Source organism: Stegodyphus dumicola, chromosome 10, assembly GCF_044657685.1.
Source record: "Stegodyphus dumicola isolate Sdum_Otavi_A_Nest chromosome 10, ASM4465768v1".
In the NCBI taxonomy this organism is placed as follows: Eukaryota; Metazoa; Arthropoda; class Arachnida; order Araneae; family Eresidae; genus Stegodyphus; species Stegodyphus dumicola.
In genome coordinates this window covers 101,895,805-101,919,983 of record NC_140777.1, presented here as the reverse complement: position 1 = coordinate 101,919,983, position 24,179 = coordinate 101,895,805, and the positions used below count along the sequence as shown (strand labels likewise).

At 32.5% G+C, this 24,179-nt stretch overlaps 1 protein-coding gene across 5 annotated transcripts in view; it reads left to right on the top strand.

Moving 5' to 3' along the window:
* LOC118198098 (DGAT1/2-independent enzyme synthesizing storage lipids-like) overlaps window positions 1-24,179 on the top strand; it is a 177,957-nt gene that overhangs the window by 118,070 nt on the left and 35,708 nt on the right. For all 5 annotated transcript variants that reach the window (XM_085825320.1, XM_085825321.1, XM_085825324.1 and 2 more), the window contains exons 5-6: window positions 13,162-13,355; window positions 16,556-16,619. In XM_085825320.1, coding sequence (XP_085681446.1) covers window positions 13,162-13,355; window positions 16,556-16,619 — 258 coding nt within the window. The remainder of the gene's footprint in view (window positions 1-13,161; window positions 13,356-16,555; window positions 16,620-24,179) is intronic.

Genomic DNA, 24,179 nt, shown 5'->3' with positions numbered 1-24,179 from the left:
ACGAAAAACACTTTAAGCATATCTTACAGCAAAAAATGTTTTACAGAATCATATGCAAACACATGAACAAAATAAAACAATATTACAAAATTTGGAGAAATACATTCAAGTATTCAGTATATCTAAATCCATAATGAGCAAAATTTGTTTCATTGAACGTAAGCATTATTTCATAAATTACGGTTTCATATTTTTAATTTTATAATTTCTGCATGCCATCTTACCAGATTTAAATTGAAAATCTATAATTGGGAAAAACCGATAATCTGGAATCGTGGAAGTCCCAATGAGTCTGAATTAAAAGACTTTTGTCTGTATAATACAAAAAAACTATTTCATGGCAATTTCGAGGGAAATCCTCATCTTTGTTCTTGCATTTTGTTAATAAAAATGATTCTTGTATTATATTAACACACAAATAATATTTGGCAAAGGACTTAAGCTCAGCTTTTCTTATAACCCTTTCAATATAACTAGCTAATCAAATAAAAAAAAAATTATCGAGATATTTTTCACTGGTCACTGATCATACATAAGACATATAATAAAACAAAGAGTCTGTCTGTTTGTGTGTGTCTTTGTCTTTCGTTCGCGCTGCGCGTAAGCTAATAGACCCACGGCTACGAAATTTGGTACATAGGTGCATCTAGACAAGAGCCAGTGCACCTCGAAGCGATTTTTTTGAAATTCAAATTCGAATTTTTTTTATTTTATGTTTTGTGACGAAATCGCGTCATTTTGAGACATAATGGCCTATAGGAAAGAGAGATTTTACTCTACACACTCCATTTTCACATCGTTATGAAACGTAGGCACTTAGCTATTTTACGAACTTAAAATAAATTTCGTGTTTCAATAAATCAATTAAATACGAATTTATTTAACAAAGTGAGCTTAACACCTTTTCAGCGGGATTTTTTCTAAAAAAGTTTGTTTAAAAATGTACAGTTTATTTTTCTTTGATTTTTGGACACGTTAAACTTTTATCCTTGCGACTGCTTTTACAAAAAGAATTTTGGAAAAATTATAATACTTTGTGTTTTTTAAAAAATTTTAAAATGAAGCTTCCGAGTACACTTTTCACATCTCACATCTTTAAAAATGTGATTTTGGCAACAATTTTCCTTATTGTTGTTGATAGATTTTTCATGAAATCGCATTATTTTGAATAGTTTCATTCTTTTAGAAATATGGGTTTGGCAACAATTTTTCGTCGTATTTTTTATTTCACTGTTTTTAAGAGACTGGCATATTTCATTTTATTATTATTTTTTTTTTATTGTCATTTTTTTGTGGTAGACAGTTGCACGGATTTTGCCGATTTTTCGTTTGGCGAGTAATACGACTTATGGTAAACCCATTGCTGGATAAGTTATTTATGGTAACCGATACTTTGTTGTCATTTTATTTTTAAAATAATGTGTTTTATTATGCATAAATTCAGTGTTTTAAATATTATTTATGGCTTCTAAATATTAAAAATCAATTTAATTTTGCATTTTTATTTGAAATAAAAATTTTGTTGTTTATAATATTTTCTATAATTTTATGTTGTGGATGATGTAATCAATGACGTCACCTTACTTAAAAAGTAATTGGTTTTATTAATATCTATAAATTTAATGTTTTAAACATTATTTATGGCTGTTAAGTATTAAAATACAATTTAATTTTGCATTTATTTTAAAAATGGTTTTATTATGAATGATTATTTAAATAATTTTAATTCTATGCATGATGTAATCAGCTCCTTGATTGGTTACTAAATATTTGTGCATTACCGCGCCATTTTAAAATTTTATTATTCATCTCTTCGAATTCCTCAGATTTCAAATGGAATGGATATGTCCGTTTCGAAGATGAATGTTGTTAGTGGTAATTACCAAGAATTAGTGGTATCAGAATAAAAAAATTGACCTTTGAGATCTTATTTTGGCCAACCTGGCTTTTCTAATGAAAGATTTATTTATAAATTGTTAATAGCGTCGGAGGAAATTTATTTTAAATTTTGGGATTCAATGAAGTGCGAGAGATGTAGATCACGGATGAAAATCGTTTTTTTTTTTTTTTTTTTTTTTTTTTTTTTTTTTTTTTTTTGTGGTACTTATAAATATACGACAGGTAAAATACTTTAAAAAAATGTAAGTACATAATTTTCTTTCACTTTATAATTGTATACTTCAACTTTTATTAAAAAATTAATACAATGTTTTCAAAAATTCCTGAGATATTTCTTGCCACATATGTTTTAATGTTAAATAATTAATTCCTATAAAACTTATTTTAAAGTATTTAAGTAATATTTTAATTCTTTTAAACGTTGGTATGATGTTTTTAATTCGATATTCAATTTAAGTAATATTTTAATACAATTAAATGTTGACGCAATGTTTTTATAGCGGTGTTTCTATTCTATTACATGAAAGTAATAATTTAACCTTACTTTAGCATTTTATACTCTTAGTAAATGTATTTATTTACATTTGCAAGCCATCTTAAAAAACGTTTTCAACAAAAAATTAATCCATTATTTTTAACGATATTTATTTTTTTAAAGTTTCGAATACTTTTCTATATGTGTAAAATACGCAAAAACAGCATTTTTCAAGATGGCTGATGACTAAAAACCGCTCCAACAATTGCGCCAATGTAAATCGCCAAAAATCCGTGCAACCATCTACCAAAGAAGCACCTAATTTTTTTCTCTTGAAAATATAACATAAAATATCATTAATTATACTTTGCTTTTCAGAATTTTTTTGTTTTTTGTATTGTTTTATGTTATTTATTGCTCATTTCACTGTTTTTAAGATATTGAAAAGTTTTGAGTGATTTTTTTTAGGAAACAAAGTTCTTAACCTCCTTTATACCATTTGAGTTCTTAAGATTTTGCAAAGGGAAGTTGGTTAATTTATTTATTAGGATAATTAATATTTGTATTAAGGGATATTGCTTATTTCATTGTAATTTTATTATACATAATAACTTTTTTTAATGAAGTTTTTCTGCAGAGTAAAATTCTATGCATTTTTTAAATTTAATGTTTGGTGTTCCCTTCAGCCATTTTTCCGGTACATTTAAAAGCCAGACGAAGGCTGGCAGCGAAGCTGCTAGTTTAATATATATTTATTAATATCTCTTTTTTTAATAAACTTACTTTAATTCCTCCTTCAAGAATTCAAAATTCAGGTTCATTCCAAATAAAATTCACCCATTTTTTGTAATTTGTTTTCAAAATTTATATTTTTAAATAATTTTTATAAATTTTCAAAAAAAAAATTTGAATTATAACCTGTAACATTTTTACTATCATTTTAAAGTAGATGTATTTCTAAACATAGCTGTCAAAAAAAAAAAAAAAAAAAAAAAAAAAAAGTTTTTTTATTCAAAAGTTCCTAGGATATATGTGAATTTACATATTAGCGCATTTTGAAATTTGGCATATTTATTATAAGCGATAATAATGTGAAATGTGGTTTGCGCACTTTGTTAAAATTATTTGAAATAATGAATAACTTTTTTCCTGCTCGTCTCACAATGAAAAAAAAGGAAAGGAAGAAAGATTGCTATAAATTAAAAAGTTCACCAAGTGAATTATTCTTGGCTCAAATTGAAAAATTTATGCAAAGATAAATTTTAACAGTTTACATATACAGTTTGTGTCGAGAAAGCAAAGTTATTCCATTTCTTGGATAGCAGAAACAACTGGGACCTTTGAAAAATGTAAAACTGCTCTAACAAATTTCAGTGACATTTGGTTACCATGCCCTAGGTTAGCAGTTGTCATTAATGATCGATACCTCACGTGTGGCTAATGGAGCTGTTTTGCACTGGTAGTGCAATAATGGCCTTAAACCACCGGCTTTTTTCTCCTGAAAGTTGACTTCAGCTGAAACTAATTACAGCACGTACAATAGAGAATTACTCACTTTCTACTGTGCTGTAAGGCATTTTCAATGAGGGATGAGTTTTTACTATACAAATCATTGCCCTCTGATATTTTTTTTAGGGGGGAAAATCAGGTTTTACATCATCTAGGTATCTAGGCATATGAATTATATTGCTGAATCCAGGACTAACATACAATATGTCCCTGGACCAGAAAATATTGTGGCAGATACATTGTCACGAATTAGTGCTATTAATAAGCTGGATATAACAATTTTTGCACAGGTTGCTCAATTTCAACATAATCCCAAACTCAATCATCTATTGTCCACTGAAAGTAGCTCATTAAAACTACAAAAGATGGAATTGTCTGCTGGGCTATATACGATGTGAGTGGTGACAAGATATATTCCTTTGTTCCCAGTCAATTCCAGAGAGCAGTATTTGAATCACTCCATGGACTTTCTCATGCAGGTATACAACTGACCAAAAGACTGATTCTTTCTCCTTTTGTTTGGCCTTCTGTGTCAAAGAATTGCGTTGCCTGGACTTGCATCGATTGCTATAATTCCAAAGTTATATGTTATACTCATAGTCCATTGCAGTCCTTCACTGTACTTGGTCAACATTTTGAATGTGTGCATTTGGATGTAGTCGGACCCCTGTCCCCCTCAGAAGGATACTCCTACCTTGACTGATTCTACCAAAGGCCGGAAGCAATACCAATGAAAGATATTTTGGCAGAAACTGTAAATTTGAAACATAAAATGATTTTACCCATTGGATTGCTATTTTTGGTGTTCCCATTCCCGTAAATACCAGTCAGGGTTAACAATGAGTCGTGCATGTTCACTACTCTTAATAAACTTCTTAGTGTTCACTTAACTCAGACTACCCTATCCTGCAGCATGGATTACTTGAATGCCATAACATTCAGTGGACCATGTGAGTCTTCTAGTTGTACTTCTCAGTCTTTGATCAGCATACAAAGATCTAGATACAGAAATTGTGCGAGCCAATGAGAAAGATGTCTCCAGTAGGAACACCAGCTCATGTTAATAATAAGTATTTCGTGCACCCATGTTTTAGAGTCATGCACTCAGGAAATTCTAAAACTCGTAATTAAATAGGTAAATAAATCTCATTTACCTGACAGGTTTTTTATTTTTGCCGGCATTGTTCTGAATCATGAGTCATGTTACAATCCTTTCTGATACAAGCATTTTATTAGCATAATATTTACAGGGAAAAATCTTGAACATTTCATGAAAATAGAATCACTGTCAAGAAAATAATTGCAGCTATCTGTTATAATGAAAAGCAATAAATTAGCTGCTTAGCGATGAAAGGTCTCCATCACAGTAGTGATGCCTTAGAACATTGTTTCCCTTCTAGCCAAATTCCAGAGATAAAAAAAAAATCGTGGAGGTAGAATGGTCCACCACCTGACGGCAATAATACGACATCCTCCCACTTTTGATTATAGTCATCAGGAGTTGAAAGCAAAATAAAAAAGAAAGAAAGCATTAATAAACATCTTATAATAATAACTAAAATAAAAATGGGAAATAAACAAAAAATCAGTGAGCTCATAAGTTCAGTTTTAACAAGTCTGCCCTCTCTAGTAACTTTCGGTTGCTGACTAGATCTCATAACACAGTTGGTATTGACAGCATGGGATCAGCACTTTTAGACAGCTTCGAATCATCAGGGCATCCCTTCAGAGTTGCTTGAGGGAGGTATCTTAGTTCCAAGTGAAGCACATTTTGTTTGGATGTTGCCACATTTCTTAGTTGAAATTTCTTAAGGATGCAGTCTTTGTACTGGACCTATCAGAAACCTGTTCTCCTTAATTTCAGCCACCCTAACTAATCCATCTTCACCAGGATATATTTCTACTGCCCTAGCTAATGTCCAGTTGATTCTTCTTTGATTATCGTGATCTACAAGAACAACGTCTCATATAGCAATTTTTTTCCTGTTCTTGGTCATTCCTTTAGAATTTTTTGATTGCCCTAAGTACTCTTAATCTGCTATATAACTCTTTCTTTATCTTCAGCAAGTGTATTTCTAGATTTACATTTTCCAGATATATAGATCAGGAAGTCTGGTTTCTGTAATTCCTTGTAAAAACAAGGGCACCAAGTCATCATTATCTTCACAGACTGTAGTTAGTGGTCTAGAGTTCATCAAGCCTTCAACATCGCAATGACCATGTAGAGTTCTTCAAAATCTAAGGTTGGTCATCCCAATACTCTTCTTAAAATTTATTTTGTGCAGCCAACTGTAATCACTCCTACCAGCCACCCCATTATGGTGCAGCTGGAGAGTTGAATTTCCATGTTCTTTACAAGAGCTTCGTTATGGATTTTTGCATGTGTAAAAATCAGTAAGTAACTTTGGAGCTTCCCAAAAATTTGTGTCTCGATCACTGTATTTAAGAAAAAGCTTACCTCTTTTCTTAATAAATCTCCTTAGAGTTTGCAAAAATGCTTCTGATGACGATGTTAATAATTCAATGTGAACTGCTCTGTAAACAGCACAAACCAATATTTCCCTCCGTGTTTCAAATATAAGGGACTGGCTAGATCGACAGAGATAACCTTGAATTGTACTGCGTCTCTAATTTTATCTTTTGGCAAAGGAAGGAGTTTTGGTTGAACAGAGTTCACGGTAAATCTTCTGCATCTAATACAACATAATGTTGCTTGTCTGATGGATTTTCTACTCTTCAGTATCCAATACCTCTCCCGTAGATTATTCATCAATATTTGGACACCGACAGGATTTAACTCTTTATTTAAGACACAATAACACGCCGAATAAATACTAATTCAGAAGTCAAACAACAAAAATCAGCATCATATTTACAAAATTTTCACAGGACTAGTTTCAATGATTTTACCGAACTACCATCCTCATCTGCAAAACCGCAAATGAACGAGATGGGAAATAATGATTAGATAAGATAAGAAGGCCTGGACAAGAATAAGCAAGTGGCGCCATCTGTTGGTGAAACCAGAACTAAAACATAATTTCTTTAAAGGCCAAAGGCAAATTTGGATTGGAATTGGATCGTTAACTAGAACAGAAAGATTTTTATGAAAGTGAAATGCCTCTAGAAAATCCAGTTCTCCAATGGAAGATGTTTTTTTGAATAATTTTGGCAGCAGAAAAATTGAAAGTGTGATTTTTCGGACCAACAATGTTGAGCAACAGAAGACTTCTGTGTTTCCTTTTTTCTAACGTCTGCCTCATGTTCCTTGATGCGAAATTTTAAGGCTCTCTTAGTTTGCACTGGCAAGGAATCCTATAAATACCCCAGGAATTCATATCTGGAATGGGGTCCTTGAGTATGGAACTCGGAATTTTATTGATGGGAGAATAAACACCCAACATCATTAATCAAGCAGTTAAAAAATTCTCATCTCAACACACTAAAAAGCACACTCTTGTTTTAGGAGATTATAAAAATTCCGTTGTCATTCCCTTCTTTCCGTCAATTAGCTATAAAGTTGCACACATTTTGGAGAAATTTAACTTTCGGGTTGTTTATTCTCCCATCAATAAAATTCCAAGTTCCATGCTCAAGGACCCCATTCCGGATATGAATTCCTGGGGTATTTATAGGATTCCTTGCCAGTGTGGTTTAATTTACATTGGCCAAACTAAGAGAGCCTTAAAATTTCGCGTCAAGGAACATGAGGCATATGTTAGAAAAAAAGAAACTCAGAAGTCTTCTGTTGCTCAACATTGTTGGTCCGAAAATCACACTTTCAATTTTTCTGCTGCCAAAATTATTCAAAAAACAGCTTCCATTGGAGAACTGGATTTTCTAGAGGCATTTCACATTTATAAAAATCTTTCTGTTCTAGTTAACGATCCTAATTCCAATCCAAATTTGCCTTTGGCTTTTAAAGAAATTATGTTTTAGTTCTGGTTTCGCCAACAGATGGCGCCACTTGCTTATTCTTGCCCAGGCTTTCTTATCTTATCTAATCATTATTTCCCATTTTGTTCATTTGCGGTTTTGCAGCTGAGGATGGTAGTTCGGTAAAACCATCGAAACTAGTCCTGTGAAAATTTTGTAAATATGACGCTGATTTTTGTTGTTTGTCTTCTGAATTAACTCTTTATGTTCCCATTCTATTAATTTCTGCATTATGTAATGATTTCCAGGCAAAATAATAGGCATAAAAAATCTGTGCTATCTTTGCTTTTGAGAAAGGAGACTTCAGTCTTAAAAGTTCATTATCCACCATCGAATATAAACTCTGCAAATGACCACCAGTTCCTTTTGGAAACTGTTATGTTTGAACTATTTGATCAAGACTATTGCAGCATGCTTCAGTTCTTTCCTGAAGTATGATGGGAGTTTCGAAGGTTGGAGATGAATCTGCATATCCACCTTGTAATTCTCTAACTTCAAGTAAGAAGAATGTTTAAAAAAAACTTTTCCCAGTTTTCCATGTTCAAGGTTGAAATGATCGTCTTTTTCTTTTCTGAGTTCACGATTTGCATTTCAGGAAAGAGTTAGTTCTCTGGTCATTTGCTGATGAGGGTTTTCAAAAACTCAGGAGCCTTCCACCAGATAGATTTAATTAAAGCATCAGCATTGAAACCTCATGATGGGAAGTCAGCAGGATTCAAGATTCCTGGTACAAACTTCCAGCTATCTGTGTTGCTCAAAGATCATTCACATGGTTCATAACAAATACCGCCCAAGATTTGTGATTTTTTTATCTAGATAAAGCATTAATTCTGACTAGTAGAAAATTTGAGTTCTGTCATAGGGAAAATCCTTTTCAATAGAATTTATCAGTCTGACTCCCAAACAGCATGCTGTGTGTTCAAGTCTAGAAACTGAGACAGATTTCAAAGATGCTTTGCAAGCATGAGCTTGTACCATTTAACATTTTGCAACAAAATAATTTTCTTGTGTAAGATATATACAGGTCGCTTAAGCATGTTGTGGCTCATCACAAAACACTTGAAATCAGAAATTAAGCTACTCAATATTCTTCTGAGAATTCTGATATCTTGCAAAAACTTCAGTTCATTTGTCCATTTTAGGAATTTTTTCCTTGAGATCACACTGTAGTCTGGCATCCCATGACAGGTTTCTTCACCAGCATTCTTGTATTAAAATTTTCGGAGTCAAAATCGGATGACAAAAACTTATAAGATCGAATATCTGACTAGCCAAAGACAGAATAATTTTCTTGTTTAAAGTTATATCTCCATAATCATTAAATTTTAGATTGCAGTATAGAGTATCCTAAAGAACATTCCATTTTAATCCCAGAAAACCTAATGGGTATAGAACTTTTAACCTCATCCCAGGGTAAACAGAGTAGAGAACATGAATGTGTATTCTGTGATAAGCCCCATCTAGTGCAGAAATGTAGCAAATTTAACTTACAAACAAAGAAGACAATGCCTAATGAAACAGGGAGGTTGTTTTCAGTGTTAAAACTAAACCATATTTCTAGTTTCTGCCAAAGTAATTTTAACTGCTTGATTTGTGGAAAATCTCATCATGGCCTTCTCTGCAGAAACTTTCAAAAATTAACTCCACAAAGTGTTAGAAGCGAGAAAGCTACTTCTGATCAAGACAAGATTTTTGCTAATATTACTTCAACTCAGTGTTCTATTGCAAATCCTCGTTGTCGTTCTGAGAGGTGACATCAAGAGTTTAAAAATCTGTGCTATAATCGACTCTGCCTCCCAAAGGTCCTATCTGTCAGATAGCACAGCAAAAAAAGGTGGCTATAAGTCAACAAGAAAGGAAAAATTGAAGCATTCTATATTTAGCAGTTGTTACATTCTACACAGCTACAGTGTTATCTTCTGTGACTGCGTGACCAATCTAAGGAAAATTATTCATATTAACAGTGCTGGTCTTTATCTTCTCATTCCATGTATACACATCTTTACAACTGATACACTTGTTATTGTATTAACTTTTATTTGATGTTGAACCTTTATAGGTTTTATTCTGTTGCTTGACAAAAATTTCACATTATTTCATTGCTCTTACTTGGTGCACTGATGCAAGAACACCATCATTACTGTAAGTGCTCCCTTATGTTTGCATGCTAAAATCTTCTGTTGATAGCTCAAGGTCCTTATCTTCCATAGACATAACATCAGTTGTACATACAGTATTGGTACACATTTTTGTATACATGTAAATAATTTTAGTGAAATTGTATGTAAATTTGTAGTATCTCTTGTATAATTTAATTAACATAAAAGGTGTCAGAATGCAAAGCATCACTAGAAAAATGAGGGTACAGTTGTAAATCCATTTAACATATAATGCCAAGTTGGCAATGGATTTGGCAACTAATTTTTGTCTCCAAATATGGCGAGAAATTGCAGAAAGTCACCAAGCTTGGCGACCATTTGGCAACATTTTGGTCTGATCCCCTTGTAACTGTAAATATGGTTCAATTCAACTTTATCTTACCCTAAGTAACTGCAACTCTATGCCTTTCAACAACTTCGAGAAATCGAAGATTCTGAAAATTTCTTGGCGGACAAGGGAAAACTGTGCAAGAATGTTGAGAGCATCAGTTTTCACTTTAGTTCAGGGTACTGAGAAATCACTATGCAAGCTTTTGCTTTGCATTACCTTGTGCTTAACGTCTGAAATGGTAGCTACTGATACTGAAAAGAGACATAAGAATACTCTTGTGTAAAAGTTGTAACACTATTTTTTTATTTATTTATTTTTTTTTTGTGAATAAATGTACACATGTAACAATATTTAACACAATTTTTCCTCTTACTACTAAATGGCAGGAAAAAAGGAAACTGCAGGAAGATATATTAATATTAATTTGCGGGTTCTATAAATGAGGGATATTCCAACTCTATAATAAGTGCAGTTGTAAATTCTCTCAATGTATTACTGTTTCAAAAACCGGACGTCCAATATCTGAAATGATCTAAAATCCGGACCTCAAAGCCACCAATAATCTTTTTTTTTTTTCCTTTTAGGAAATTTTTGTGTATGCTTTATACGTACACATTTGATTCCCCCCCATAGTAAAGCATGTGGAGAATTCCTATTCTTAATTTCACTTTGGCACTAAATTAAATACTTTGTTACTAAAGAAAAAATCATTTTATTATAAATTTGTGAGATCAATAATTTGACTCTGTAGCTCTGCATTTGCTTGGCATGCATCTCAAAACAAAACATTCTACATAGAAACATTGTTGATTTTACACCAACTAATATTTTATATCCTTGACACCAACCTAGTGAATCATTATTTCTTATACTTTCATCACTGCATGTTTATCAACACATGACAACTTGAGTAATGACTCGTGCAGCAATACCTAAACAATTTCTTTTTATATTAATATAACAAGGAGTTTGGTAACCTTTTATGTTGATATTAAGCTAGGGGATTATTACAGATTTAAGTTACATACCCTAAGAAATGTTGATGAGTTCAATATGTTAAAAATTAATTTTGTAATGATACTCATAGTCTTAATTAGCACTATTTGAATTAAGAATAATTGATTTGTTATTCACATAAACCCGAAACCGATGCCAAAGCTCTTATGGACACACCGGCCAACAGAATTTAGACAAAATTTTGGGAATTTAGAGAAGCACCGAGCAACAAAATTAAGGGATGATAAAATTTTTAGAATTTAGGGAGAGTAGTGGGACCCAGAATTTAGGGGCAGCAAAATTTTAAAACATAGGTAAGTGCTTGCCAGCAAAATTTAGGACCCGTAGAGATTGCATTAGGCAGTAAGATATCTAGCACCGGTCCTTGATAAGCCTTAAATATATGTGGGAATTTATTCATTCAGGACTCAGGTAAGCCTAAGCATGTGCAAGAAATAGACTTAAGTATAATAATTAACTAAAATAATACAATTCAGGCTTAAGTCTCAATTCACGGTAAAACCTAGGCAAAATTTAGCGGAACAACGTGTGTTTCATTGCCAGTCTCATGATAGCTGATACTAAAACTGCTGAACTATTTGCAAATGAGTTTATTGAACTAACTAATAGTGAAAAGTTATCTCCAGAACAAATTTACAACGGTGGTGAACTGGTCTTTTTCTAGCAATATGTACAACGAAATACCTTGGCAACCTCTACAGAAAAATCTGCAACTGGTATCGAAGATTCCAAAGCGAGACTAACAATTTTAGCATGCACAAATGTAAACTTTTCGTAATCGTAAAAAATACACGACCTCGAGCATGTGAAGGAGTAAAGATTTTCCCATTATATATCGTGGAAGTAAAAGAGCATGGATGACACAAGCAAGAGCATGGATAAACAATTAGTTTGAAAATCATTTCAGACCCAAGGCTCGGCAATATTTGAATTTGCAAAGTCTGTGTTACATTTCTTGAATAATGGCAAGACTATTCAAGAGTTTAAAAAATATTTTAGCATAACATCTGCTGTTTGGAGCATCGCAAGATTGTGGGAAGATGCGTCTCCAAATACTTTAAAAAAGACTTGGCATAATTTATGGCCAGCTACCATACTTCATGGTGAGGATGATGAAGATGATAGCCACGAATTTGAAGGTTTTCGGATATCGCAAACCAAAGACGAAATTTTCCAATTAATGGATTTTTTGTAAAGAAATGTGAAGAAGCGGTAATAAATAAACATGATATAACAGAAGTTTTTCATTGCGATGACAATGCCCCCCCAATCATCAATCAATTAATGAACGGCGAAATTTGCAGTATGGTTCTAGATCCAGAAAATACTGTTACCAATAGTGAAGAAAGTGACAGAGAGGTTATTGAAAACAGGAAAATTTTGATTGACAAATCAGTCTGAATTCTTGACACAGCAATTACAGGACTTGAACAATGGATGTTTGTTACTGAACAAGAAATTATATCTCTCTATAGAAGAAAAAAAGTGACACAAAAAATGAAGCAACTTAAACAACTTACGCTGAGAGAAATGTTTAATAAACAAATAAATATTAAGCTTTTTTTCATTAATTTTGATACCCTTTAGATAATGAATGCTTCATTATTTCATAAATCCCGATTTCATATTTTTAATTTTATAATTTCTACATGCCCTCTTACTAGATTTAAACTCGTGGTCTAGTATCTGGAAAAATCCCAAATCTGGGATTGCTGAAGTACCATCCGGTCCGGATCTTGGACTTTGTACTGTATCATGTACTGGAAAATTACATAATTAGAAAATTTAATACTATAATTTTATATATTTTTATGTAATTAAAATTCCTCTTTTAGCATTTGATGCTCTTATTGACTGCTTTCAAATATATCCTGGAACCATCGATACTTGTGCAGATATTTTACGGAAAGGTAATCTACTTGCTATTGCTCCTGGAGGTGTCCGTGAAGCTTTGTTTGGCGATGAAAGCTATCCACTAATTTGGGGGACTAGAAAAGGATTTGCAAAAGTTGCCATGGAAGCAAAAGTGGTTAGTATTTCATTCAATAAATAAGTGAATAATTTATAATTTTATCTTTTCTGTATTTAAATTTGTTATGTATATCTTCCTTTATTCATTTTGTACTGTTTGATTTTTGTTAATACTTTGATCACTTCTATAAGAGTGTCAGTTAGAAAAATACTCATCTAAGGAGTAATATTGTAACATGCAGGATTTTATAGTGGTCCTTTCTGAAGTTATTCATATGCTTTGATTGTTGTCTGATTCTCAGTTTATTGAATGTTCTTCTTAGATTTCTTTACCCCTTTCTAGCTTTTTATATGTCATGTGTTTAGCGGTTTATTTAGAACAATGTGTTATCAAGAAGTGGCCTACGTTTTCAGACAATATGCATGTTTTTACTTACCTTTTTAGAAGGTATTATATAGAAGTATTGAAATATCTATCATATGATTTTATATTTTTTAGAAACTTAATCTATTTTACTGAATTTATCAGTAATATTATTCCTAGTAAGTTTCACTGGAAAAAGTGACTAACAGTCATGTATAAGAACTCATTTATATAAAAAATAAAATATGTGAATTCCTAATGAGTTAAGGGCCCACCAGCGGCCGAGCGGTAAAGTCGCTGAACACTGGTAGTTCGGTCCGAGGTTCGAATCCCGTGAACGGGCTGGCTGCATGGGCGTTTTCGTGGTTTTCCCCATGTGTAACGTGTATACAAGCCAGTTTCCCTTAGAAAGTCCTCCACGAAGGCATCCCTCCCCTTAGGCAGATAGCCCTCATGTGCTTTGCCATAATTAAATACACCAACACACCTAATGAGTTAATTTCAAATAATTCATTCAAGTTGCTTGTCATTTCTATTCTGATGTGCATCATATACAGAGCATCTAAATTTCATTTTCAAAGCTGATAATTGAATTTTAACCTCTAATTATTTTGATAAACAAAAGTTGATTTTTAATTGGCTTAAAATGGTTTCCTTAATATGTAGTTTAATTACTAAACATTATTTTAAAACAAGTGTTATGTATTTCACATCTCGAGTTCTGATCATTTATATTTAGTGTATATTGATTTCATGCATATATTTTAAATCTGAGAATTTCCATAATTATTTATCAGGTGCACTTTTGAAGCATTCAGTTTTATTGCAAAAATGCATAATTAAAGTAAAACTTAAGGTTATTAAGTACAGGTTTAGGAAGAAATAAGTTGCCCACTTTCAGAGGGCTCTAGAATGTTTTCTATTGGTACAAATGAGATAAAATTTGAACTACAGATAATTCAAATGATGCGCTTGACATTTATTAAATAAAAACAAAGTAGTACAAAAATCTGCCGATAAGCGGTGCTGTAATACACATAAAAACACTTAATAATCTTTATAAATGTTAAATAACATAAAAGAGTAGCATTATAACTGCTTAGTGTGTTCCTTTTCATGTTCAATAATGCACTCTAATTGTAGAACCATATTTTCCACAGCTGACTAGAATGAGTCTGCCAAAATATCAAGAACATGGTGCCAAATGCTGTCCGTCAGATCTGGCACAGATGCTTGCATTTCACAGTAAATCTTGTCCATCAAGAAAACCCACAACCAGAAGTTGCAGGGGTTAATATCCAGCGAACGAGGAGGCTATGCTGATGGAAAATCTAGCCACCTGTTCATCTATGAAATGCTGTCTTAGCAATTACTTTACACGAAGATCAGTGTGAGGAGGTGCACCATCCTGCATAAAAATGTCGAAAGCATCCACACTGTTGAATTTGTGGTATTACAAAATCCCTCAGCATATCATGATACCTTTGTCCTGTTACTGAACAGGTTGGAATTCCATTTGCAGTTATCTCTTCAAACAATATGGTCCAGTTGTCCATAAGGTAGCTGTGAAACCACAAGGGATGCAAGGGTTGTTCTTAGATAGTGTGAGGGTTTTCCATTGCCCAAATTAACAGTTGTAGGTGTTGACTTGTCGTTGAGGCAAAAGTGGGCTTCATCAGTCCACAGAGTGTTCCACGGCCAAGTGAGTCAACCACCATTTGAGCAAGGAACTGAAGTGCAAATATCTTACAAATGTCCAAGTCCCCATCCTGCAATAGGCTTACAGATGTGGTTTTGTAGGGTGGTAATGTAGTTTGTAGTTTGTAGGGTGGTAATGTAGATGTGGTTTGTAGTTTTGTAGTGGTTTGTAAATTTAAAATCTTCCATAAGATTTTTCATAGAGCGGAATACGGCATACCCAATACATGGGAAACAAATGGCACACTTACACTACCATTCGGCAACTGACTGCTGGCTTCAAAGATGGCCGTAGTCACATTTTTGACACTAGAAAACTGGATTGCTTTCATACGCCACCTAGAAGAATGCCAAGTTGCCCAGTTGTTCCAAATTTCTTTATCATCTTGCGTAAGGCACATGGAGACTTTGGACCTCTTCGTATCTGCTTCATATGATGGAATTCTTTTATAGCTGCACAGTAGTTCTACTGGTTCTCATAGAACAATTTTACCAGTAGCGCTTTTCTTGCAATGTAGCATGATGAGCAGAGAAGTAACCAGTACTGGAGTAGAAACCGTCTTTTTTTTTAATCCAAAGAATAATGCTAATAGGCATGTGCTGTAAGTCAAATGATGCCTCCCATTTTCAATATATGCAAATAAATACCATTTATGTTAGTGTGCCACCTATCAGTGGATTTTTGTACTAAATTTTTTTATTTAATAAATGTCAAGCGAATCATTTGAAATATCTGTAGCTCAAATTTTATCTCATTTGTGGGAACACTCCCTCTGAAGTGGGAACCTTATTTCTTGTCCTGTATTGTATAAGAATGGATGTTCCTTAATCAGGATATCAACTTAAAATTATTAAAAATTATAGGGAATACTCTTTTCATCAAAATTATGCAAAATAAAAGTGAAAAAATGTGCTTGAATAAAAAAAGTCACTTTCATATACACATTCATTCTGTTTCCTGAATAAATTAATGTGCATGCCTGCTTTTGTTCTTCATCGTACTATCCATGGCAGTGTAATTAATGTAAATGGAAATTAGGCATGTTTTTTGTCTTGATCAAGTTTAATGATTTTCATGTTTTGGGCATAAAATAACTTGCACTTTCAATGCATGCATTGATAAAAAGAAAATTCCATGTGTGTTTTCTTATATATGTGTATATTTATGTAAAAACTTTCTTATTTATTATTTCCAGCCAATAATTCCAGTTTTTACTGAAAACATCAGGGAAGCATTTTTCACTCTTCGTTTTGGAAAAAGTAAGTCTCTGATCATGATCTGAAGTTTAGCATTTACCAATAATGAAAAATTCATTTAAATATTTCAGTTTTAATTCCTGACATTCTGCTTCATTAAACTTAAATGGATCTGAAAGATATTAAGTTTTTAATATTAATTTTAATGTGATCAGTTTTTTACTGCATGCTGTATTTCATCATAACACTTCAGAAATGCTGCCTGTTTTACCCCCTGTTGCTTTCTTAAATGATACTTATTTTCAGTGATACTGCAAAATAATACATGTTGACTCTTCCAAAACTGGTTTTTTTTTTTTTTTTTTTTTTTTTTTTAAGCAAACTTTTAACTGTTTGTAAGGGAATTTCTAACATACCTACATATTAATTTAGAAGTCAAGCAACAAAAATCAGCATTACATTTGCAAATTTTCACATTACTAGTTTTGATGGTTTTACTGAACCATCATCCTCACCTGCCAAAATGCAATTGAACGAGATAAGATAGTGATTAGATAAGATAAGAATGACTGGACAAAAGTTAAGCTACTGCCGTCATCTATTGATGAAACAAGAACTAAAACTTAATTTCCTTAAAAGCTGAAGACAAAGATGTATTGGAATTAGGGTCCTTAACTAGAACAGAAAGATTTTTTTGAATGTGAAACACCTCAAGGAAATCTAATTCACCAATGGAAGATGTTTGAATAATTTTGGTTGCAGAAAAATTGAAAGTGGGATTTTCAAACCAACAGTGCAGTAACTATTGACAGATTTTCACCCAACATTATTAATCAAGCAGTTAAAAAAATTATCTCAACACATCAAAAGGCACACTCTTGTTTTAGGAGATTATAAGAATTCTGTTGTTATTCCTTTCTTTTCATCGATTAGCTATAAAATTTCACGTATTTTACAGAAGTTTAACTTTCAAGTCGTTTATTTTCCTATTAATAAAATTCAGAGTTCCATACTCAAGGACCCCATTCCGGATATGAATTCCTGGAGTATTCGCAGGATTCCTTGCCAGTAGGGTTTAATTTACATTGATCAAACTAGGAGAACCTTAAAATTTCACATTAAGGAACATGAAGCATATGTTAGAAAAAAGGAAACACAAAAGTCCTCTGTTGCCCACCATTGTTGGTCCAAAAATCACACTTTCAATTTTTCTGTAGCCAAAATTATTCAAAGAATGTCTTCCATTGGTGAAAGATTTTATAGAGGCATTTCACATTCAAAAAAATCTTTGTTCTAGTTAGCAACCCTAATTCTAATTCATCTTTGCCTTCAGCATTTAATAAAATTATGTTTTAGTTTTCATTTTATCAATAGATGGTGCCAGTTGCTTAACTTTGTCCAGTAATTCTGATCTTATCTTGTCTAATCACTATAGATTATCTCCTTCATTTGCGATTTGGCAGCTGAGGAGGATGGTTCGATAAAACCATTGAAACTAGTCCTGTGAAAATTTACAAATATATCGCTGATTTTTGTTGTTTGACTTCTAAATTAATACTTGTTTGCCATGTTATTTTATCCTAATTATACACTACATATATTTATTACAGCTTTTATTATTGTTATTATTATTTTATTGCATTGTGCTTCAGATTTAATGTTTTAACAAACATTGCATATAGTCTTGTTATAATATTTGTAATATTAATACAGTCAAAAGTCGTTAATCCGGACTCGTCGGGACTTCGGCGATTCCGGATTATAGATCATCAGTTTAAACCTCGTAAGATGGCATGCAGAAATTCTAAAATTAAAAATATGGAACCGTAATTTATGAAATAAAGAACAATTATGATCTAAAGGGTATCAAAATTTACAAAAAAAAAAAAAAGCTTAATATTTATTTGTTTACTTTAATAAAGATTTCTTTCAATGTAAGTTGCTTCATTTTATGTGATAATACTTTCTCTTTAATTCTATAAACAGACATAATTTCTTGTTCAGTTACAAAGTTCCGCTGTTCAAGTCCCGTTAATTGCTGTGTCGAGAATACCGACTAACTTGTCAATCGAAATTTTTTCGTTTTTACTAACCTTTCTGTCACATTTTTCATGTCTTTATCCATTTTTTGCAGCAATTCCAATTTTTGTTTGATGAACATCAAAACATACTTTCGTTTTGTACAATCCTTTGGGAGCTCCAGAATCGGAAATTCTATTTGACATAATCGAAAGTTCAAGTTTACTTTTATAGTATTGCTCTTACACTCTGCAAAAAATAATAAGCCGGATCCAATTCGAAAATTAAGGAACAACGCAATCATCAACGTTAACTGAAATCGATAATTAGATAATTTTAGCTTATACCGTCCGTTATACATAAAACGCGCATGCGAAAATGTATTCTGCGCTTGCGCACACTCGTATGTGCAGTTGTAAAAGGCCTTACGTGCACCCATAAACACCTATGCGCATGTGTCAACGCAGCGCATGCGCAGAAAGTTTTTAGCTTTGAGGTCCGGATTATAGATCATTCCGAGTTATGGGTATCCGAATTAACGACTTTTGACTGTACTGAAAAAATTCATACTGAAATCAAATTAATCATGAGTACTTGAATGTTGTGCATTCTTAAATTACTGCTTTTAATGACTCATTTCAGTAAATATATGATTTGCAAGTTCATCATAAAAGGAAATAAAAAATATTTCAGGAATAAACATGTTTGTCGTCTGTATTTTCAACCAGTAGTATCTGTAAAACTGAACCAACTTGGGGAGTACTTTTATTTATTTTGCAGGGCAACTTTATGCTTTTGAAATCATCTCTGTTAATTTCATTCTTTGAACTAACAAAGCATCTGAATTTCCATCAAATTAAACATTTTAATTGTTATCATGGTCACTTTTTAAGTTTCTTTCTTCTGAATTTTTTTTTTTTTTATTATTATTAGAAAGAAGTTAAGAAAGAAGTTAATCAAATTTTTCACCATATTTCAGTTTGGACAGTAATAAAATTACTGCCAAAATCTAGAATCAGTAATGCTGAGAGATATATAATATTTCCTCATTATGCTAAAAAATATACAATACCTGTGACTCAGCATTCAACAAAATCAGTTAGTCCTGTGGTGTGTGGAAAAATTCCATTTCAAAGTAAATTCATTTATGTCGGTTTTGTAGAAATTGCTAGATCGTAATGTGTGACAGGAATCAATTTGGAGGAATTGAAATGATATTTAGATTGGTATTTGTCAAATATGTAACTTGTAAATGTTAATTTAAAAGCAGTTATAGGCTCTAGAATGGCCTGCTGTTTTTTACTTAGTGAATGAATCACTTCTTAATTATAATTAGTGCTTCTTAAGTAGATTAAAAAAAAGTAAAAAAGAAAAATCTGTAAGCTTTCAGACTTTATATTATGGCAAAGGGACATTTTTTTTTTTTTTTTTTCATTTATACACATATGCACATTTCGAGAGTATTTGGGCTAATGCTCCTTTGAGCTAAAAATATTTAAAAACAGCATATCTTTTGAATTCCTGATAAACAGTATCGCATGCTGAAGATAAAAATGTTTTATATTACAGTATTGTCGTTGTTCACTTTGAAATTGTTGAGATTTTTAATTAAAAATTCATTAAAGTTTTATGAAAAATGAAGTAGGTAATTAAACAAATTCAAAATTTGGACTTACAGGTGCCCGTATTCAGGTGGAGGACTACGTTATTTGAATTTTGTGATGGCTATAGTTGCTGTTATTTTTCTGAGTGTGAGAAACATACATACATGAATGCAAATTCTTCATTATTTAATTTCTTTAAATATAATACAGAGTGATAATATTTGGTGGCAGCAATTTGAAAAGTGATTCAATGCTTTTAGTGATTCGACGCCAAATGCTGTTTTGAGACTAATAGGTCTTCTGGGCCTATGCCCCTTTGGGCTTAAAGTGTATAGTGGTAGTATGTTAATTTCCTCTCTCCATAAGAAATTTTTGTATTACCATCTGCAGCATTCTTATATTCAATTATTGGACTTTTAATGTATGTTGCTTTTTTATGCAAGCTTTTATTCTTAAAGGAAAAATTATTCTTAATAATTAAAACATATTATGCAGAAAAAAAATAATAAAAAATATATTAATTTTATTGAAACAAAATACAGTACACTTCCGATAATTTGCAGAATTGGGTGATGCGGTCGCTGCGGATAACAAAAATCGCGGATAATCCGAAAAAAACTAAAAACGGGTATAGCAAAAGTGAAAACAGTCAATCCAACTTTGAAAAATCGTTTAATGTACAATAAAACGGAAAAAAAAAAAAAAAAAAAAACAAACAGCAGGAAATGTTTAACGCTTAATATTTTAGCATATCTCTCAAAACTAACCTAAAATCCATTTTGTTAATGAAAACAGAAAAGTGCTTTGTACTTATGAGAGGCATCAAGGATACACAGAAAAATTAATACATATGTACTGTTTTAATACTGTAATGTATTATGTAATTATAAAAGCGTAACTGTAAAACTACACGTTTTTGAAGAAATCAGTCATTTGTGTTTGCTTCTTGCTTTGGAAGCATTTTCTCTTGATCCGAGATTGCATTTTTCGTAGCATAATTTTCTTTGCCAACTCCGCGTAGTCTTGTTCTTCCAAATAGCTCAGGAGTCCGTCGACTTGCTGCAAAGCCACTTCGTGAGTCTTCCGCATCTGCACAGTGGGCTCTTCTTCGCCTTCACTTCATTGTCCTTCATTCTTGGTCTCTGCCCTTGTTTTCCTCACAATTTCGTCATCTGTCAAGCGTTCGAAGCCAGGTTCGTTGACGTCACACTCTAACCACTCGTTAATGTTTTCAGCATCGACGTTCTCACCACCCGGAACTGTTTTCACCATATCGGGAAGAACTGCCGTGGGCGTGTCTACATCTTCATTCTCTTCTTGACAACTCAAAGGGGTTAGGTTGTTGTTGGCTTCAGCATTAGGCATGAGTTTTCAACATGATTTATGAGGGTTGACGGTTTCACTGAGTCCCATGCAGATGCAATATCGTAGATGCTGTCTAAGATTGTGTAGTGTTTCCAAAACTCTTTCAGATCATAACCTTCTTCAATTTTGTTCATTAGCAGATTGGTTCGGTATGTTCTCTTTATTGTTGCAATGACTCCTTGGTCCATGGGTTGGATTAGCGCAGTAACGTTTGGGAGGAGAAACTTTGCAAAAATTTGTCCATCAGAAGACTTTAGCACGCTTGTTGCTGGGTGAGAATATGCGTTGTCGATCAATAGCACAGCTTTTACAGGCAGGTTTTTCAATTTAAGATGTTTATGCACTTAAAGGACAAAGATTTTTTTGAACCATTCTTGAAAATGTTTCAGTTCATCCATCCTTTTTTTTTTTTTTTTTGGTTAAAGTAATCAACGGACAAATTTTCTATCCTTGTGCCTTTGAAAGATCTCGTGTTTTTTTACTTTTCAATGATAACAAGTCTAAGTTTATGTCCACTGGTAGCATTATTGCAAAACATGATAGTGATCCTTTCCTTTATGCTTTTATGACCCGCCGCTTTACTTTCAAATGCTAAAATGCAATTGGGAAGACATTTCTACAAAAGTCCCGATTCGTCGGCATTGTAAATTTGTTCAAAAAATAGCTCTTCTTTTAAAACAAATTCTTCAAATTCATGGTGGAAATCGTCGGCTGCTTGTTGGTCACCACTAAGTTTCTTCCCATGAAGTCTTAATTTCTCGAATTACATGTCGCTGCTTAAAACAAGTCAACCAGCCAGAAGACGCATCAAAATTTCCTTTCAGGCATAACAACTCAAAAAAGGTTTTTGCCTTCGCCGCAGTGATAAGACCATTTACATGAGTATCCTCTTTTCAAATATGAGCTAACCACTCTGTCAATGGCATGTCTAGCTCATCAGAGGTAGAACCCTTCATAGTTTTTCGCGTTTTCATTGCGGAAGCACTGTCCGCAATGAAAAGTTCACCAGTCTGTCTTTTTGCTCTAGAATGTCATGCACTGTTGTTTCCGCGATTCCGTTATCCAATTCCATCTGCTGCATTGTAGCGCCGTTTGCTACTTTGGAAATTAATTCTAGTTTTTGCGCAGTCGTCAACACAACCTTCTTTCGTTTTTCTGACATTTTAAATCAGTAATGAAAAACACAAAACCAAAAAGCACAAGCACTGAACACAATAAAATAAGAAATTATCCGCGGAGCAGAGCGCGGATAATCATGAATCTACTGTATGATAAATGAAAAATGAAGTTTTCTCCCTTGCTTGATAGTGCACAGTTTAGCTTGCAAAAAAGAAGTAACCAACTAACGTTTTTTTACATGTACGTAGAGTTTAGCTCAAATTACTTTGGATATGTGTAATCCTCCTTTTAGCAGTTGTGCATGTTTGTGTAAATTATTTACAAATAGTCTTTCATTATATCTTATTACTCAATGTAATTTGCAAACATTTTTTAATGGAAACAACTCAGAAAGTGTGTTTTACATTACAGTCAATTAATTATGATGATTGGGAGCCTACTTGTAGGCAAATTGGTAAGATTGCAGAACAGTGATAGTTCAACTGGAGTTTCATTCCAAGCTAGTTGTACGAAATGGCATGTTTATAGATTTTCTCGTATACCATGCGAGTATCAACCAATTGCTATTAAAAAAGTTGCTGTCTGCAAAAGCATGTTTTCCTGTAGGCAGATAGCTTTTGTATGCCTGCCTTCAATTCAATTAACCAATTTATGATGAATCTGAAGTCTTGAATAACAGAATATGAAGATTAACTAATAATGTATGATCATCACTTAATTTCTGCAAAGGTACCGACAGAAATCATAATGTTTCACGTTATCCATTGCTTTAATTTTGCAAGATCTGTCTAATGATCCATAGTTGAAGGCATTTGTGATAGGAGTGGGGGAGAATAGATTTGGGAATGCTGAACTTGTAGTTAGCATGCTGTACATATTTTTGTTGAATATTATATTTTAGTAGCAAAAGTCTATGCATCAAAATGGCCACTTTGACCATCTGTGAGCAATAAGATGTTAAAAATGAAAGAAATATCAACAGGCATCTTAAAAAAGAAGGTATTAATCATGTTTGCTATTAGCTTCAGTGTCTTCTATGGTACTGCATCACAATGAATCTATATATGTAACAATTTTTAAGTAATTTCAAATTACATGTATATTAAAAATATTTCAGATTTCTGTAACTGTATCTTTACATACACACACCAAAAATTAATAAGTTTCTCAAAATTATGTTACACATTGTCATATTTGATTTATACAGTTGCGAGTTTTTCTTGCTTTTTTTCTGAAACAGAAAATATTATTATCAAGGATTAATTATATCCATTTGAGAATTCTTGTTATAAAAGATATAACAGGATTTTGCTTTTGCCACTCATCATATTTGTTTTGCTCTCTTTGCTTCTCCCCATTATTTCAAATTCACTGAAAAGAATAAAAGTTTCTTAAAAGTGAATTCCAAGCTCTAAAAATCATAATATTTGATGTATTTTTGCTATATATATATATATATATTGAGGTATTATACAACATTTTGCTTTTTTGCAGGCTATGTATATTACATTATTAA